The 19,912-nt window shown below is 46.7% G+C and overlaps 1 protein-coding gene across 4 annotated transcripts in view; it reads left to right on the top strand.

Annotated features, from left to right (window-relative positions):
* LOC114873239 overlaps positions 1-19,912 on the top strand; it is an 86,110-nt gene that overhangs the window by 60,727 nt on the left and 5,471 nt on the right. For 2 of the 4 annotated variants that reach the window (XM_029181352.2, XM_029181353.2), the window contains 2 exons: positions 17,600-17,687; positions 17,828-18,097. In XM_029181352.2, coding sequence (XP_029037185.2) covers positions 17,600-17,687; positions 17,828-18,097 — 358 coding nt within the window. Of the gene's footprint in view, positions 1-4,960; positions 5,019-16,876; positions 16,939-17,599; positions 17,688-17,827; positions 18,098-19,912 lie in introns of those variants that run through there. The other 2 variants (XM_029181351.2, XM_046288151.1) reach the window with 2 other exon arrangements.

Below are 19,912 nucleotides of genomic sequence, written 5' to 3' on the forward strand. Positions count from 1 at the left end.
CTTTTTCTTAGCCACGACCTGCCCCACTATCTCGCATTCAACCGATGGAGGATCTTCCAGGCGCCGCCTGGACGTTGACCCCGAGGCTGCTTACGGCCCTGACCAACACTCGCTCGACTTCTTCCATCTCACCGACTGCCTCTGCTCATTCCGACAGACTAGTCATCGCCTCTATTAATCAGAAACTCAACAAAGTTTGAACACCCTCGAACACCTATGGAGACGTATCTAATTGTTTACGAGACACCGATTAAATCGGTGTCTGAATTTCGTGAAAAATTCTTTGGAACATTCAGTAATTAAAATTAGAAGGCTTCTTATCGCGAGCTTGTTAGATCGTTGCCCGACCCGACTGCCCTTTGGGATTTTATCCGTCGAGAATCTTTCTCGTTAATTAACGTTTCTTCATCCTCCTCGGCTATTTCCCGTCTCGCGTTAATCTCCTATCAAGCTCGAGATATTTTTCAAGAAAACTCGTCTCTTCGCATCAACCACGCTCTGCTTGTAAATCTGAAGGAGATTTGAACAACTCGGAACGCGACGGTTCCAGCGGATGGAATGGTCGATTCGTCGAACTTTGGACAAGCATCAGGAAACTTCCTTCGTCAGCATCATTTCGAAACAGTGATTTTGTCCGCTGTTCACGGTGCATTCGTCGCGACGCGAGGCGAGCAGCGAAAATATACGCGAACGGCATAACGGATGTCGCGTTCATAAGTGACACGCATGGAATCTCGTAATGAACGGCTGTTTTGCGAGCATTAAACGAATTCTCATTTGCGAACAATGAAGATGGAAGATGGCAAGAAAATTACATCGATTTATGCGTGTCGAGCCGGGTCTCGGTGGAATGTTTTTTCCATTCCAGAATCGTTGAAACGACGCGACGCGGCGATTGTTCGACCGCGAACACTGACACGTTCACGGAAGAGGAGAACCCTCGGGAAAAGCATTTAACGTGTCTCATTATGGCTAACAATATCCTCGAACGCCTTCTCTACCTATTATCTCTTCCGCCCTTAATCAGTAACGCTCAATTTCTAACTCGGTAATTTACTCGGCGCGTGTTCACAGCGCGCTTGGAAAGCAAGAGGAAAGTGAAAAGGAAACCGAACCGATTACGCGAACGAAACGCGATCAGTTTTCGGAAACAAATCAGATTACTTACGCTGCATTGTATGAAAAAAATATGATTAACTTCTTTTGTTCTCCTCGATGCGGAAAGCAATTATTAGCAATTGTCGACGGTACCTGAAAAGAAAGGAAAACGGAGGAAAAGGTGAGGTGACCGGATCGAATAAGAAGGCGCGTAAAGGCGAACGAACTCGAGGAAAGAAAGGTGAAACGGCACGGAAGGAGACGGAAGAAGACAGCAGCTCATTATCGAACACTTAGCACGTTTTAAATCTACTTCCTGGCTGTGCTACACAGCGGATAACCCTTTGAGTAATGAATTTCATTTCACGATTGTTCGTGGCGAGGTTTTCTTTTTAACGCAATACGGACACTGCAGTGATCACCGTTATAGGTCAAAGGGGATTCGATCTTGATACGTTGACGCAATCATACGGTCACGAATCGGCCTCGAGTTGGAAAGCAAAGGACGCGAAATTGACCTGGATCCTAGCAGATGAGATACCCTGATTGGTACCGCTTGCAAATTGATCGATTAACGGTACACCGATCGACAAACGTCCACTTTGATCGTACTCGTGCTCCAGATACAGGATGACAAACACGAGGGAAGGCCGCGAAAGCTCACTGTATACGGAATCTAGCTGTGCAACAGTTATGCCAACGGTATAACAAGAACAAATTAACTTCTTAAATTTTAATAACGATAACGCGGTGACACAGTTTGTTCAGTCACGGATACTCTATTGGAATTAGACTACTGCGACGACCGACAATTCCTTACCGGTTACAAGATTTCCGGTGTTCGTTATGACAGTTCTAGCCACCCTCGCCGGTCACTTTTTCGTGGCCCAAATATGCGAACGGAACGGTTCTACCGGTCTGTGATCCGGTTCTTAGCCGGTCCTTATATTTCGGCGGCCAACTAACCGCTCTACTGCACTAAAAACACACTTCGTCGCGTGTGCTTATGTACAGTCGAGAGATGGAAAGATCATTAGCACAAAAGGAGCACTTGTCCTCACGTTTGAACCTCGCGTTCAAAGTTCGCCGCAACGCTGACTTTGTATCATCTCGCTTTGTCGCGAAGTCTCATTTTCTTCTTTGTCAGGCGACGCCATTAGTGTGTGATCGCGTCGGCCAATAGCGCGCGAGGATCTGGAACGCATGCGCGTGAGGCGCGACTACGACCAATCGCACGCGCATACCTTTCCCTAATGTTCTTTCCATCTCTTGCTGCACGCCTCTCTTCACCATTATCCTATTTCGGTGTCTTCGAACCTGGCAACGTTCAATTCGACGGCGAATCGATTCGATTCGTCTCTCTGGAAGGTCGAGAACATTTTAATACCATTCGCGACAGTCCGTTAAAAGGCAGTCGAAAGAAACACCGGAAAGAAAAAAGTCGGTTCCTGTTCAGCGATCAGCGAACTCCTCTTAACTTGTGTGTCGCGAAGGGCGATGACTAATGGACTGTGGGCGACATACTCTGGATAGTCGTTTCTGGGACACGCGTGAAATTTTACCGTAATATGGCAAATATATAGGTGCTCGAACGCGTTCCATTTTCGCACCCACGTGGCTTGTAAGCGGTCGTTATCGCGAGCCACGACGCGCTAATCTCGCAAAAACGCGGTTACCGTTTGTCGGCACGGATGCACGGGCCGAAGAATATCGGCTTGAATCGCGCCTTCCACTTCGTTCCTTTCCGTTACTCCTCTCTCCTGGATCCACCGTTCATGGACCATGATACCTGATACACGGATAAACCGAATACGGAACAATTCTGTCGTTCGATCCGCACGACTTTTCCGGGATCGTGGATCACGATGTACCAGAGCTCGATGACGAATTGCATTTAGGTTTAAAAAGAAGAGAGACTTGGTTCAAGCGAATTGTACCGTTTGTTCATTTTTTTCCATACAAAGCTGTTTTATTTTGTGGGGGTTATGAGCGGAACATGACGTTCTTAGTGCCTGGGCCTCTTTCCTGTGATGGCCGCAAGGCGTCGCGCGTGTAGCTCCATCCTTTCTCGCAAGCGGTCCATAGCGAGTGGGCCTATAGAACTCAGTCGTCCATGTCAGCTCCACTGACGCCATCATTTTTCCGCTGGCATCCTACTATTTATTTATTTATTTATTTTATTTTAATAAACGAGACAAGTCCCATTAATTTACAAATGCAGGTGACGTAAAAGAAAAGATTACATGTAGGGTGACGAGTCGCATAACCTAGTCTAAAGGAATCTACGTTACTTGTAAAAAAATCTAAGTGCATACAAAAGGAGTTTGCTCCTCAGCACATGCGATTTACCGGATTTTATGCCATAGAGACACCATTTGTTCTAGTCTAACTTGTACGTAACAATATTAGTACCACGGGATGTGAAACGGTTTAAAGCGATAGTAAATAAAAGCGTTAGCCAGCCGTAGCCCCTTAAAGAAAGCCAAATAAGGGCGTCACGGTAGTCAAAGTATTATGTACCGTTTAAAGATCGACAAGAACGCGTAACGATCGTGAAATCTCGGCAGGCAGAGTAAGCATAACGATATATATAAATTTCCTTGCCAGTTTCTGCGCTTTCATGGTATGTTAAGTAGCCAGGACGGTCCCATAATAGGCCCCGTAAACGGATGCGAAAGGCAGGGGGAGAGAAAAGCAAACAGGGACACGCGACTGCAACCATCCAAGAGAGAATATTGGTTCAGCAGTTTGTGGACCGCGCAACGGTAACCGCTTCGCTCTTCTCTCGTGCTTGCGTTCGAACACCGTTACACTTATGAGCATGGCCACCATAAAACGCTACGACCTTAGTTATCGGTACACTCGCGAGGCCACGGCCAAGGAACGACGCCCACCGGTGCACGTTGCACGGTGCACTTTTATTTCCTCGACTCCGCTCCATTCCACTTGGCTCGACTCCGCTCGTACCGGTTTCCCGTTAACCGTCGTATTTCCGAGCGGATCTCGCCTCTCCCTCGATTTTTGAAAATCATTAGTCTCGCTTGGTAGCTCGCTCTCATTATCTGGTCTAGAGATTCGAAGGTTAAAGGCCAGACGAACGATAGCCCGTTAACGGATTACCTACTACGAACAATTAACGACAATCGGACGATCTCTGGAGGGAAGTAGAAAAATTGAAAAAAGATATTTCTTTTCTTCCTTGAATCAGTTCTAAAGTACGGCGCGGTATCAGGTGTACGCGTCAGTTCCACGAAGGAGACTAATTAACGAGATCGCTTGGTAACTGTATCAATTAGACAAGCTCCGACCGATTGTTCCGTCGGACAGGAATATTTCGCGATTTATAATCGTCCCGGACCGTTACCTTTCTTTTCTCGCGACAAGATTAATCGGGATTGTGCAACAAACGAACGAAACAGATGGATGACGAGATAGAATCCGTCAATTTTAATTGCACGCATGCAACGTATCGCGATGCATTGCGATGCAACGACTAACTGTTTACGCGATAACTGTGGCACAAGGTGAACAATCTTTACCGGGTTTAATGCGATTTTAACAGCAAACCGACGCACCGTTATCGGTCTAGAAGAGTTCCCTGAGAATCGGCTGGCATGGAATTATCGTTTCTCCCCGGATTACACGTTGCACTCTTCTGCTTGCTCGTGTTCATCGTATTCAAGGAGATTCCGTCGAGTTAACTAACGTTTAAGAACGGCTTTCCTCCTTAAAAGCTTCCTCGTAATCTTACACTCGTCTTTTCGTCTTTGCTTTTGTAAAACGAAACTTTGCCTGAAAGTATATCTGCCCAGAAATCAGCCAATTTTTTAATTTCGAATAAACGTTTCTATTTTTCTTTCAGGTAATTGGATTACTTTTTATTAAACACGGTGCCTAAGCTACTTCCTTAGACAACTTTGGTGAGTACCATCTCCCTAAATCTTTTTTTTTTATAAACAATCCCATCGGGTGTTCTTCGACCAGCTTCGACCAGTTTATCATCCCCTCTGAAAATCCTCTTTTTTTATCGACCTTATTTTAATTAGGAGCAAAAAAGAGAAGGTTGCGGTCCGCCGACCTCGCAACGTATAATTTAGGACGATCGAATCTGCGGTACACGACCACTAACATGTTCTATCTTTCACGAGGGCGGCGGTTAAAGTTATCGTTCGGATATAATTTTATATGTTTGACTATCGAAACACCGAACTCTCCTTTCAGTCTCGTCCCATTAATATTCAACGAATGGCTAACCCTTTCTGCTCGGAAGCTTCCCGCACCGACATTCTTCTCTGACGAACTTAAAAATAATTATGAGCCACGTGACGCGTACTTTGACCGAGCGACGGATAAATCGAAGTAAATTGGTCGCGATTAGAAATCGACGTGTAACCGATTGCCAGCTTAACGGTAAATCGCGTAACAAATCGAACGATGGATGAGAAATGGTGAATGAAACGCGGCACGACTAGTTTGGTAACTCGAATGGATGGATGCCCGATTAAAACCGTTGTTCGGTCAACTTTTGCTCGACCTCATTCCAGTTAACCCTGCACCAGCTTCGAGGCGAATATTCGAATGAAAGTCTACCGATGACCATCGAATACGTGCAACGAAGGAGATTTGCTAATTAAAATAACAGCCCACAGTTTGCTCCCAGTTTTTGCAAACTCGATGGGGTCGATGGATCCACGAAGGTTATGATTACCAAGATTGGTAATGATTCGTTTGGAAATTACCCGAGGATTATTAGGATAATTTCCTACGACTACTCGAGGATCGTTTTTATTTTCGACGCGAAATACTTGATAGACAGGAGAGAGAGATAGCGATGAGGATCTTGACACAGAGATTGCCTGTCTATCCTTCGCGTTCGAGCTCGACCACCCAGACGAAGCAGTCCATTAACTATGCGATTATTTTAAACGAACGTTTCATTAAAATCCAGTTGTCCCGTTTGTTGGATTGCACGAGTTGCTGACACTCAACGAGGACGTAGAAACGAAGGATCGACGATTCCCTATCGGTCGCATCTCAGTGTAATCTTCTTAAGGTGACCTGTAAAATTGGAGATTAAGAATCGAGTAAGAGATTGACGATTAAGGTTCGAAGAACGGAAATGAGTCACAGAATGCGACTGGGTGTTCATGAAACGATTTAATCAGCAAGTTCCAGCCGCATTGCGCAATATCCAGATTTTCGAACGCTCGCTTTTGACCTCTTTTTCGAGCTGACTTTACCGTTACGCGAACACAACCGTGAAATGATGATCCTTCCTTACCTTTACGATTCCTTTCTACCTTTCTCTGCGAACCGTTCGACGAAATGAAAATATCATTGATAAAAATACAGTGGTGCCTCGGTATACGTCTGCTTTGGACCTGAGAAATTTTGCTCGGTGTACGACATTTTTTTCTGTGAATTTTGCGTCATTTTTAAATAATTATCGCAGAGGAAAAATTAAATTAATAATCAATTATACTGACTGATCATACAAGTAAGGATATCATTTTCCAAATTTCACACTAAATTTATTCGATTTGGTTTGTTAATTTAGTTTGTTGTTCACGACATAAACAGTGTTTAAATTATTTCACAACCCCATTAATGTAGGTATAATATCAATAGTTTTTTTTTTACATGAGAACGGATTAATCATTTTTACATTACTTCTTATGGGAAAGGTTGCTTTGGTATAAGTCCAAACATCAGGAACGGATTAAGGTCGTATACCGAGGTACCACTAGTTATTTAGTAACGAGAAACTGTTACAAGCTGTTTCTTCAATCTTCTCCAGTGATCGTTTCACGAATGCCGAAGCAATCCGGTGATAGAAGGAATTCCCATAGAGAAGTCTCGCGAAAGAAAATGTTTTAATCTCGCTAACATTCTACGATTGTACCGTTCTAACGGGCCAAAACTTCGTAAGTACGTCACGCGTGTGTAGACACACGTGGTAGAAAAACACTGAAATCACACGCCGGGTGTTCTGAATCGGTAAAGATCTCTCGGTGTCCCTTTGATCCGCGAGAATAAGCATCGAAGAAGCGAGTTTCCCCGTTTTTACAGAATTCTAAGTAGAATTGGTCGGTGGTTCGTTGGACTCGGTTAACGAAGCAATTAGACGATTCCAGTCGGTACACGAACATCGCTCGACGATGGTCTCGCATTATTCATCTTCCTTGTCGTTACCACAAATGAAACAGCTACGAGTCGATAGAAACCTAATCCCTGACGTCTAACAAAGTAAAATCTTCAGAGAAGATGAAATAAAACGGATCCTTGATAGAATTGAAGTATCAAAGAGAGGAAGAATTGACGATAGGCAATTCAAACAGCCGAACGAGAGATCTTTAATTAACCAAGGCGGTGTTCAATTCCGCGAGCCTTTCGCCCTCTAATTTCGCATTCCCCGAGTAAAAAGGCAAAGGGGTTGTCGAGGGAGAGAATGGCTGGAAGGTATCGTGCGGTTATTTGCAGCCGATGGAGGCACGCCTGAAGATTGATTACAAGGCGTGCGGCAGTGCAGCCGTTGAGCGGTGCAGCAAATGCATTTGGCGTACGAAAGAGGAAAGGTAATGAGAGTGATTCTAGTCTTATAAAAGATTCAGATCCTTCAGAAACGTACAGTAGATGCAAATTTGGATATCAACTCGTTTTGATATCGCGTGCTCGACGCAATACTCGATCTCGTAGCTACCGAAGAATAACAGCCAGAGAAATGGCCGATTCGATCGGGCTAGAAGATGAAGAAGAAAGGAAGAGAAGGTCGGTGTAATACCATTGGAAGTTTATTTAGCAATTTTTCTCTCCGTCGAAGCCGGTTGTGCCGGTCTCGCCAGCTGATCCTTCGACTCCTTTATAATTCCGTGGCTGATATCGGGTATTAAAAACCGTTTTCTCCTTTCAATTCCTTTGCCCGAGGTGGTAATGAATATGCAAGGAGGCTTACCCTTTCCCGACGAGCATCTCTGCATTTTTCATGCCGATAAAAACCGATCTGCCCAGGTGTAACTAGAAAATTTCAACATTGTTTGCGAACGAACCATGGCAAACACCCTCGGCTCGTTTATTCTCCCATTCTAACAACGAAGCGTACAAATCACCCTATTAATGGCAATGGTAAAAGGATGCAGAGATGTCATCGAAATGACAGCTGGCTACAAGTTGAAACAGCACAGTGAATCGGAGGAACGTTGTTTTCAAGATCATCCTGCAAAACCGCACACACTTGCATAAGGAACTTTCGTTGCAGGGGTCTGTTTCACGGTCGTTGAAAAAGCGGGTCAGTGTCGGGTGGAAGGTGGAAGGATGCACTTTCACCGCGCTTACCAGTGCTCCAGGTAATCGCAATTCAGTTTATGTAACACGAAAGCCACAGAATCGTCTTTCTTTATTCTTTTATCACACCTGCAATAGAGAAATCACTCGGGAAACACTGTTCTAAATTGCATTATCTCGATATTAAAAAAAGAAATCGCTTTGGCGAGATAATTGCAGCGATTAAAGCGCGAAGGAATAGAAATACGATGTTTAACGATTATTACCGATACGCAAATCGGCAGTTATTCGTCTTAATGAAGGATCAACGACCTGGGTTAATCACGGATTGTCAGCAACGTTTCCAGAGGTGTCTGTCTAATCGTGAGATTAGAAACTAGATTTTACAGGTGAAAAATTTCCTATCGAGAGGCTGGCAATCGAAGTCTTATCAAGCTTGACTAATTGATCGGTGCTCGTTCCTCGCTTCCTTATCCCCCCCCTTGATCCTCGCTGAACTGTGCTCGCTTAACTGGAATTATGCAAACGCCGACCTTACTCGCAAATCATCGAAGAACAAGCTAGGATGCTCGCGCGAGGCGAATCGTTGCGCAATGATTCAATGTCGGAACATTGATTATCGATGATGAAAGGTCGGCGAAATCTCCGTTATCGATTTTTAAACGATTCCATCGGAGAATCAAAGAATTTCTGTATATTTCTAATTTAACATGCCATTCGAAATAATTACTAGTCCCTCGTTAGCTTCGGACCGAAGGCACAGCAGATAAAATCAGCCATTTGCACCGGGAGCAAATTAAGACATACGTTTCTCCGAACTGTCCCACCTTGAATAATTTTACGGTGCTCATTAAATCGATACACCCACGCCAAATTGAAAGCGGATCTGTTGTTTTCTACGACGATCGACCGATACTGGATTACTTTAGAATCCATGCATCCTGGAGAATCGTGGCGCAACGATCGTTAGTTTGGAATCTCCTTTGGTGGTAGAGGGTCGGAATGGTAGATTTAAAAGAAATTCAACGAACAAGCGGTTTCGTGTAACCAAGATCCACGGATACGCCCTCCCTCGTGGATCCTATCCTCCTCCTTCTTCGTGGTCCACCGTATCCTTGTCACGAAGCACGGTGTTGCGGTAGATCGTGTCCTTGAGCGGTACATCTCCAGCTCTTCCTCGGCGTTCTTTTATTTCCTTTCTTATGTTCCTTTTCTGCCGCCGTCGTTGGTGCACGGTTCTGTTCCGCTCGTAGCTCGCCTATTCCTGGCCACTCCATTTGCATCGGGCAACAAGAAGGCTAAGAAAAAGGAAGGATAGAGAGAGAGAAATAGATGGCGGAGAAGCCGAGATCCGCTTAGACGGCTGAAAAAAATGGCGGAACACGAAAGCGAGCCGCTCGTGCATCGGTGAAGGAAGACAAAATGTCGCGGGGGAGAGGTTTTACATGGCCGTGGCTACATAATATCTCGTTTGCCGTTCCCGGCTGCACGAATAGACCGGATGCTGCGTCCAATCGCGTCGCGTTCCTTAAAACTCCTCCGTCTTGAATTTGCAACCAGACTTTCCTGCACCTTTCGAAACCATCTGATAAGAACGCGTTCCACGGTGGCTCGACTGTTTGCCATTTTTCACAGCCAGCCTTCCAGTTCTATTATTTGCCGAGCTGATGGTAACCATTGCTGCCGTTTGCAAATATCAAACTTTGCACGTATATATATACTGTTATACGCATACCGCACGCGTCCGCGATTTTTCTAATGGCATTTCTTTTCTTTCCTCCGTTTCGTTACAACGGGACGTGAATTCGCAAACGGGGAACGTTAGAAACGGTGCAACTGAATTGTCGCGAAACTTTTACCGTGTGCAGTTCACGTAGCGAAGTCACGTTAGGTCGCGGCCCACCGTGTTGCCCGTCGATGTAACGGGCCACCCGCAGTCGTCTTGCTCGCTCTGGCTATTCCACATATATTATCCCTATCCCGGCAACCCTTTGGCTCGAGTAGCTCGGGTTCGCTTGCGGTTCCCCGTCCGGCGACACCGCGGACCATTGTGTTTCCGCGAGCTTCCGCGATGCTACCTCCTAGCTGCCACGTAACGGAACTTCGTGTTCCCGACTCGTAACAAAGTACACCGGTAACCTTAACAAATCCGTTCTATGCTACCTAACGTCCGATCGTTTCCGTTGCTTCGTGAAACGTAGACAACGGAATTCGGTAAGACCGCAATTGCGGGGCAATAATCGTGAACGTCGTTAGACCGGAGATTGTCAGGAACTTCGTGTTTCAGCAAATTCAGTCGTCACTGACGCGATCAAAGACGCGGCTGTGTACGGTCTCCATTGGAAATTCAATGGATTCCTGGTAATATCGGGTTAGTTTTTCTTTCGAGATAGTAATACGTTCCAGAGGCTATCTCACGCGAAACATCTGCTTCGATTCACGCGCCAACGATTGCGGCAAGCGTTATTTCTGTACGCTGCGCTGGTCCATCCGGCGGCTAAACACTGTAATTCCACGGATAAGAACGAGTTTCCGAATGAAATCGCGAGTTTCTTCGGAAAAAGAGACCTTCGACACTCTGGAGCCGGACTCCAGTGGTAAATGCTAATTTACTACGCTCGTTTTCAACGTTTTGTAATACTTAATCTGCTACAGAGTAGCAGAACTAAGAAAAATAGAAAATTTAAGGAGAATAGAGGGCTGCGTTACAACGCGGTGATCTTGTCAACCGGTCGACAAAAGAACTGGAGACTCGTTTGAAGAAGAACTCAGCGAGTAAACTCGGCCAATGATAACGATCGATCCGAAGAAGGGTACACAGTGGTGCACGAGCCGATCTCGATAAATCTTGAAAGTAATTAGCGGCCGTATGGTGGTTGTCTTCGTGCTCGTTTCAAGGCACGCCGGATGAGTCCGTGCAAAGCGAGTAGAATGCAGACTGTAGGCTGTAGACGGACAAGGGAAGGAAAGAGTCGAAAGGGACGAAGCAAGAAATATGATTATACCTTCTTCTCCCTCTTCTTCTCCTTCTTCTTCTGCTTCTTCTTATTCGCTAGAGATGGCTAGAGGTGCAACGACCTCCTACAAGCCCTTCGGTTCCCTTGCTCTTATCCTGCCATCCTGCTATCGCGCCACGGGAATAATAATCTAAAAGGGCAACCATACGACCTTTCGCGTGTAATATTCCAATCGTACTTTGATACTATTTTATGCGGAACGTTTGGAAAAATCAATATACGCAATGGAGGATGCAGTTTCAGTTAAAAAAAAGGAAGATACGTTTGTCTCTCCATCGTCTCTCGTCAATGTCGTTTGGTCGATCGCGATCGTAATCGAAGCCGTTCTGTCGAACGGATCGAGACGGCGCTCGTTTGATTTATCGATCACGAGTCACGTCATTAACGAGAAAACAGTGTAATTGGAAGGGATCGAGTGACCGGAGTAGACGGAAAACGAGCCTCGTCCTCTTCGAGGATATCAGCATCAGCATTGAAGCTAGGGGATGAGAACTCTATTCCAGCCTGTCAGCTCTTCCCTTCGTGCTGTCACGTCCGTGAGCCGAACACGTCCGTCTCTCGGCTCGATCCTGTTCGTTTTTCATGCAAATTTAATCATCGCGGTGGGCAACCGCGTTCCTCCCGATGGATCCTCGGAAGCGTTCAACCCGGCCAAATAGAGTTTTAATCGCTTCTTTGGAAGCTCGCAGCTGTCTGTCGACGCAGCACGGTAAAGTTGAGTAAGAATGTTCCTAAAGAACAGGATCCTGGAAGATTCTGTCGACTCCCCTTCGGGCTATGTCGGTGTAAAGGGACGCGATCAACGTTTCCAACATTTCTTCGACGTTGTTCGAACATCGGTTCCGCCTCGTTGCTCGCTTACAACGAACGAACCTCGAACAATCATCCAGTCCTTCTTAACAATTGTCTCTCCTTTTTCTCTTCTACGAATACCAACCCCTCTAATTTTAACCTTCGTGTCCCAAAGGGTATCATTTCCCTGGTTTGTTCAAGGGCGACGTTCTAATCTATCTTGACAGAGCTAAGAAACACCACTTCCCAGGCTACTTGATAAACTATTTCAAGTTATTCATCCTGTTAGATCGGAATCTATACACTCTGTTTGACGATGAATAAAATTCAAGCAATACCGTGTCCAAGTCCCATAGGGGTAGCACGGTTCATTAGTTTCGAGGTGTTCCTTTACGAGCTCCAGCCTCGGCTAGATGGGAACGATTTCTCCTAGCCTTCTAGCTACTACTACTTTTCTCACGGAAGAAGAAGAAGAAGAAGAAGAAGAAGAAGCCAGATTCTAAACGGAATTCACCGCTTTATACGATCGAGAAATGATGAGCGATCATCTGCCTCGTCGGTGAAGATTTCCTAGGACGATGGGACTTGGTACAAGATCCATAGCTACCCGGGGGAATCCACGAGCCAGCTAGGCGCCGATTTACGTGCCTTCATTGTTTATGAATCTCTTATTCCACGAAAGGAAAGGCTCTCTTTCTCCTTTCTCATTATTTATGAATGTATTCGCGAGCTACCGTTCGGCAGTCGAGTCGGATAGGCAGACTCGTAAATCAGATTGTTGGAGTTCACCGTTGGAAGAATAAGCCAACGAATACCAGATGTCTCTCCGATTCCTTCAGCTCGATTCGATCGCTTCAGCAACCTGTCACGGACCATAATATTCCCAGTCGAGACCTCGCGACGTCCAATAATGGACGCTCAGGAAATCGAGTGAATCGAGTTGAATGGAAAATTGAACGCCAGAGATGTTCCTTCGAGTGAATCTCTGCTGCGCTACACAGAATTCACCAGCTGTCCTTCGTTTCACCTGAACGATTCCACTTCCACTTCCGTGGTGTCCCGTTTAAATGTTACCACCGGAGGGTAATCGATTTTATTGGAAATCGTGACAAGCTGCATTTTAGTGGACATTTCGAAGTTGCCTCGAGGGAAGGACCAAGGGAATCGTCGAGGAGCTCGCTATCGTTCGATCTGCCACCGAGTAAAATATGCAAATAACAATCACCCTGCCGGAAATGATAGGTGGAGTGAAATTAGCCGGCGGAAGCGATGCTATCTCGCACCTTAATCTGCCACGCTGTTTTCCAGCCTGCCATCCGTAAATTCTCCGCTTACCGTCTTCTTTTATTCTTCTATGTATAATGGATAGATCAAGTTTTCGTTTCGAATTTGTAATATTTCTTGCGGTTGGAGTAAGCAATTTGAAAAGAATCGAAGGAAGATTTTGAGGGCTCGTTAACGAGCAGGACATCCCGAAGCGGGCAGCGATCGCGGCACTAATCGTAAGTTTGCGGGTAGAGAAGGCTACAACCGTGGAGAGCCATTAATTTAAGCAACGGTGACGTCTCAAGGAGCATAAATCTGCATGTTCCGGTAGCGATGCGCGCGCAGGACCTTTCTACCGCGTCCAGGATGCGCGATCACGATCTTACGATCATACCCTCGCGGAGTTCGCATTTATCTCGGCCCAAGGATCGAATTTATCTATACAACGGTGACCCCGCTTCAGGAAGCAACCTCTGAAAATCGTTCGTATTACTCGAGAATGCGGTAGAAACGATCGTCTCGTTGAAAGTTGGACAATTTAGTGACGGACGTCTATGTTTCAGAGAACAATGAAGCAATTTCAGATGATCGTATATAGGTATACGTTCGATGAAAAAGAAATTCCAATTATCGGGCATCTGAAACACGCACGAAACGAAGGAAGAAGGAAAGTTTTCTCGGTTAAAGAGCGTGTAAACGTAATTCGGGGGAGAAACCGAGCACGTTTTTGCGGCAAGTGGTGATTTTCGGTGCCGCAGGACGAAAAGACCGGTCTCGTGGCTGGATAATTGATTCTTCACGGAACCGAAGAAGATCCCATCGAGTAATTGCGCGGACGGATCGCCGCGAGAGGTTCGCATAATCCGAACACAGGGGTTGGCCCGTCGTGACTTTGTAATTAACCGACGCCGAGAAATCCCTGATTCTATATAAAATACCGCTGATCTCGCGTAATGACGAACAATTTACCGAGATCGCACGATTTAATTAAAACGACGAACACGTCCTCGTTTCGTACATCCATCGATGCACGATCCGTATATACGCTTTACGGAGGACATAAAACCACTATGAAAATGGTATGAAAAAGCATTTAATTGGTACACTTGGTCGAACGCACAGTAGCCTCGGTCTTCCCGACATCCCAAACACGTTCTCCTCCTCCTGACATTAAACATTTTCCGTTTCCCACAATTTTTCTAATAATTCCACTAATATCATTGGAACAAGAAAAACAGCAGAACGGCCAATTTGAACCGTCGATAAATCGTCGATAAATCGTCGTCCGACGTGCTGTTTAATATTGATGATTCGATCGGTCCCTGGCCCGGTCCGGCCCAGCAATAAGCCCCGCGATCTTTGAAGCGGGGTTCGTTACCGGTGGACGAGCGGGACGAGTTAATAAGGAGGATAGATTCACCCGAGGCGATCCCCTCGACTGTGGACGATGTTCCAAGGATACGGGGGAACGCCTCCGCGAACACGAAGAGTGCATTTGTTACAGAATCATTGTGCCTAGTCACGAGGTACTGGAACGAAAGCCAAGACAAATGGAAATACGTGCTCTCCGCTCGGAGGACCGTGATTCACGAAGCGATTTCCACCAGCCAGGCCAGAAGATAATCCAGAACACCCCGTAGCTTTTATATAACAAGGACCGGGATAACAAAACGGTTGGAGCCGCGATACAAGGCTGCCCCAGTCTGTGGATATCAATTATCCTGCTATTCGGAACAATTGGCCGAGCTCCAGACCTATCTCGAACTATCTAAAAACTAATCATCTGTCAGAACCCTCTTAATTATCCTCTTTTCATCCTCTACACAAGTGAATCGAAGGAACGTCCAAGTGTACGTGTCTCTACCCGAGCCTTCTTCTTCGTGGAAACTTACCCACGGATGTAATCGAGATGGCGCTGATTAAGCAAGTTACTCGTAATAAAAAGGAGGCCGCGAACGAGCTCGGCTTCCGGAAGGTGAACGCGATGCCGGAAGCTAGAATCGCAGCTGGCGGGGCCTTGAAGAGGGCCATAGAAGATCCCCGCGAGGGAACTCGTCGGCCAAGTTTCTCGCTCGTTTCGCCAGCAGACCGGTTGTGACGTAAAGGTCAGGGTTCCGTGTGCACACGACTTTTCCTGCGGGTGTAAACTAAGGCAACGCCGCGCGAGAAGTTCACACGCCTGCTTCCAGCCTGATGTTCTTCGAATTATTTGCTTTTCCTACCGTTCGTGTCGTGCCAGCAACACGAACGCTTCGCACGAGACAGTGTGTTCTCAATGAAGCGATAGGTTGATCGATTAACTCGGAATAGGAACGAGAGCAACAGCCAGGACGTCGCGAAACTTGATGCAACGGAAGGAAGTCCGAGACAGATCTAACTCACGCGTCGAGGAAATCCCGGTCGAGGTGTCGTATGACGAGTAAGGATTCCAGCTCCGTGGAAAGAGAGTTAAGCTGCGTCGAACGGTATAACCAGGACGCGATGACCATGTTCTTAGAAGGACCAGTGTTCTCAAGTGACTCCGAAGAGAGAACAGTTTCACTATGCTGCACCGCATCGCGCCGGATGAAATCCCCTGTTCTTCTTCGAGTTTCTTTCGCTACGACCGCGGTTAGAGCATTAATCTTCGTAACAGTGCATCAACCCGTTCGCCAAGTGAACCGAAGCGCATTCCTCATTGTTAGCGAGAGCGCGCGTGCACGAATGCGCGGCGAATATCGACCGTTCGATCCATCTTCGCTCGAGAATTATCGGTGTAAGAGAAGAACCGACGGTTCGAGGATCTTCTGGTAACCTTTTTGGTAATATCAGACGATTTCGCAGCCTGTCGATAAGTTCGTTCGTGAGAAGCGACGAGCGGAAGGTCAGGCCGAAGGTTTGAACCCTCTGTTAGGCTCGATGACCTCGAACCGAGGTGTCTTCTAACGCGCCGTTATCGCGTTACCTTCCTTTCAGCCGAGCAATCTCGCGTTATTTACGCGGTGCCGCAATTACCGGAAGGCACGCGGGTACCACACGAACGTCCTTTCCTTCTACCTAGGCGCAGCTTCTCTACTTCCATGGAATCGTGCAAACATACGACCGCCTGCACCGAAACTCTCTACTCCCGTTCCTTATCGTCGCTATCAATCACGGTAATTACACAGGGAAACTTCCATTGCGATGGTATAAATTAAAGATATACACGTTCGAAGCGATAACCAGCATGTCGCTAACTAACTGCGACTATCGTAAGATACATAGTAGGCGCGCCGGGTGGATCGTTCAATCGAGAGCGGGAGTAAAAACGTGGAACAGGTAATGGGAAGAAAACGGTTGATCGCGCGAAAGATCGAAGAACCAAGGAGAAAAGGAAGAAGAGTTTTGAAAAGAAGCTGCTAGGATGTGGAAGAAGATGGTGAGGTGGTGTAGAGGAGCAAAAAGCGAGGGACAAGCAGAAGAAATGCAGGAAGTAGCTCGGCCGGTGAAGCAACGCGAGCAAAAGGTGCGCGGGAAACCGGTGACTCGCGTGCTTTCAGCTTGCACCAGCGAATTACTCGACCAACCGCGGCCAATCATCAGCTTCGGATCCACTTTTAACGCTTTGACGAACCCACTCCATTTATTTACCAACGCGACAGATTGATTTACCGGCACTACCTTCATCGCGATAACGAGCTATCCAGCCACTAGCAAATAACGGCTCTTCCTTTATGCTCATCGTTTTATGTTTATTCTAAATTATACGAGAAAATGCGAAGAATTTCAGAGTAAAAGCAAAGACATTTTAAATTGACTATGAAAGTTTTAAGATTGCAGGGAACGTATGGAAACGTGTTATTTCGCCGACAACCGAGTTATGCTTGCGGAACTTCGCTTGAAAAACCGTTTCAAATGCACGAATGTTCCATTGCTCCTGCGTGAGCGCGGAATTCATTAACACGTTTACTGCCTAGTATGGCATATACGATACACACACCTTGTTAAATATTTCGATACATTTACCGCTGAGATATTTTAGCGTCTATTCAGAGCTTGCTCTGTTCGTTTATTCGTGGCAGAGGACGTTAATGATCATCGCGAGCGGTGAACAAGAATCGAAAGACACGATTCGAGCTCCGAATCCAATTAAGTTCCTAACCCGAGATTCGTTGCTTCTGTTACAGATGGGGTCGTCTGCGATCGGCACGATGGCGGCTGTAGCCACGAGCGTGACGTTGATGACCTTGATCTCCGTCTCTCAAGCAGCCCTGGGTGAGTACACCGTACGAGTAATTAATGTAACGACGATATTACCCGTGATAATCGATAGACGCGTTTAACTTCCGTCCAGAAATACACTCGGAACAGGTCCTTCCAGTTGATTTTTAAACCACCCCGTGATCCCGTTTCAGCTAGGACAGCGTTCGAGAAGTTAACGGACCACGACTACCGTGGAACGACTTATTACAGCGTGAGGAACCTGTCCTTGTACGAGTGTCAAGGATGGTGCCGCGAAGAGGCTGAATGTCAGGCAGCAGCGTTCTCGTTCGTCGTAAATCCTCTGGCGCCGATGCAGGACACCCTGTGTCAGCTGCAGAACGAAACGGCCGCGACGAATCCCGCGGCGCAACCGCAAAGAGCCGCGAACATGTATTACATGACGAAGCTCCAAATCAGATCAGGTATGTGGATGGCAATTTTTCCATAACACCGATCCCTCTCGCTCTCTCCATCGGGTTAAATTATCTCCGTACACCTGCTCGAGAGATTCAACCTTCGACAGCCTAAACGGTCCAGTATAATCGAGCCACCAGCACGACTTCCTTAATGAACGCTAATACCCCTAGCACCTCGCGTTGCACCCTGTAGTTAAAAACCCTTCCCTAGCCCGGTCGGAACAAAGACGAGGAGAGCGAGCAGGTCACAGAGAAATTCTGCAAGGGATGAAATGAGGATGGAAGAAGAAGGAAGAGAAGGCGCGGTAATCCTGGTTTAGGGGCGATAGAGTGGTGAAGGAGCAGGTAGACGTGCAAATAAACGGTGAAGCCGGTAGCTTCTTGTTCGAGAGGAAGCTTGTTTGATTTCGGCTGAGTTGTAAACGAACCTGATATCGTGGAAATGGTATTTGAACTGTTTTTCCAGCTGTGTGCAATAGACTTTTCCAACTTGCCGCATCGAGACGCTTTGATATAAGGAATAAAAATGATATATTCGTAGAGTGAATATATATTTTCACGGTTTCCGAGGTTTTCGAATCGATCGGCCCGAGTTCCCGTGACAAAAACACAAAGGGCGACCGGTCCAAGGGACGGGGGAAAAGCGGTCACGGCTATTCACCGGTAAGAAAGTATACAATTTGCCAAAGAGAAGGTCCCAGGGCGGTGGCAAACAATGAAGGATCTGCTGGTACCCATCGGATGGTGCGAAGGGCGCTTTTAAACTATGGTTGTCGGGATAAACAGGTACCTGCAGGGTCGTGCCGAAGGTGTCGAAAGGATCCCAAGGGGGTCTAAGAAACCCCTAATATTGGTTTAACGAGCCTGCTGGTACCTTCGATCCTTCACACCTAACGCCGGTCGTTCGTAAAACCTTGGGACACGCTTGAAAGGGCCCAACGAAGGACTTCGAGGAAGGTTTCCGTTTCCGTGAAACGTTCGATCGCCACTCGTCCGGGCGTCTGGTTAAAAGTATAAGATCCTACTAAAAATACTTGATGCATCGTTAAAAATAAGTTTCGTTTATTTCTTGCGAGATTGAACATTTGTCACTCTCGGCGACATGTTTTTCCGTTGCAAATTTTCACCCGACGCGTTTCCACCCTTAAAATAACTCGCAACAGACGAAACAGTGTTCATCGTCATCGAGGTCTCGACTTGTCGGGAATTCGCATGGCCGCAGTAGTTCTTCAGGGTTTGCGCGTCGAAATTTGGCTCGCTCGAAATTTTACGTAATCCTCGTCCCGCCTTCTACCGGTCGTTTTAATTCGAGAAATAAAACAGCCCGCGGTCGTTGATTAATTTTAGATGCTTCGCGAGTCCAGGGATGACAGAGTTCAAAGACGGTTCACTGAAATATTTCCAGCGGACAGAAATCGCGAAAATGGGCAGGATATTTTGAAAAATTCTACCTGCAGAATAATATCGATGAGGAATATCGAAGGAACGATGGTGAATCATCGGTGTCGGTTCGTTGGCACGATCCCGATCGACGTCCACATTAGCGCCGGTTTCGAGGGCGTAACAAAAGAAATTGGAACGCGATCCCCTGTCGTCGGGAAAGTATAGCCGTTTCTCGAGCCAAAGATCGGCGTGCTCGTGCGTCACGTCCCGATATGCCAAGTCACATGTTACTCTCTGCTCGTGATTTTCGGCACCGACCTCGCGCATCCCCGTCCACGCGGTTCTACCGCGTTCACCGCGTTCGCGCGATCGGCCAACCGAAAAATTCGCCACACTTCCTCGGATTGACCGGATATATAACTGTTCCTCGATCGACGA

The sequence above is a fragment of the Osmia bicornis genome, chromosome 12 (genome assembly GCF_907164935.1).
Source record: "Osmia bicornis bicornis chromosome 12, iOsmBic2.1, whole genome shotgun sequence".
Classification (NCBI taxonomy): Eukaryota; Metazoa; Arthropoda; class Insecta; order Hymenoptera; family Megachilidae; genus Osmia; species Osmia bicornis.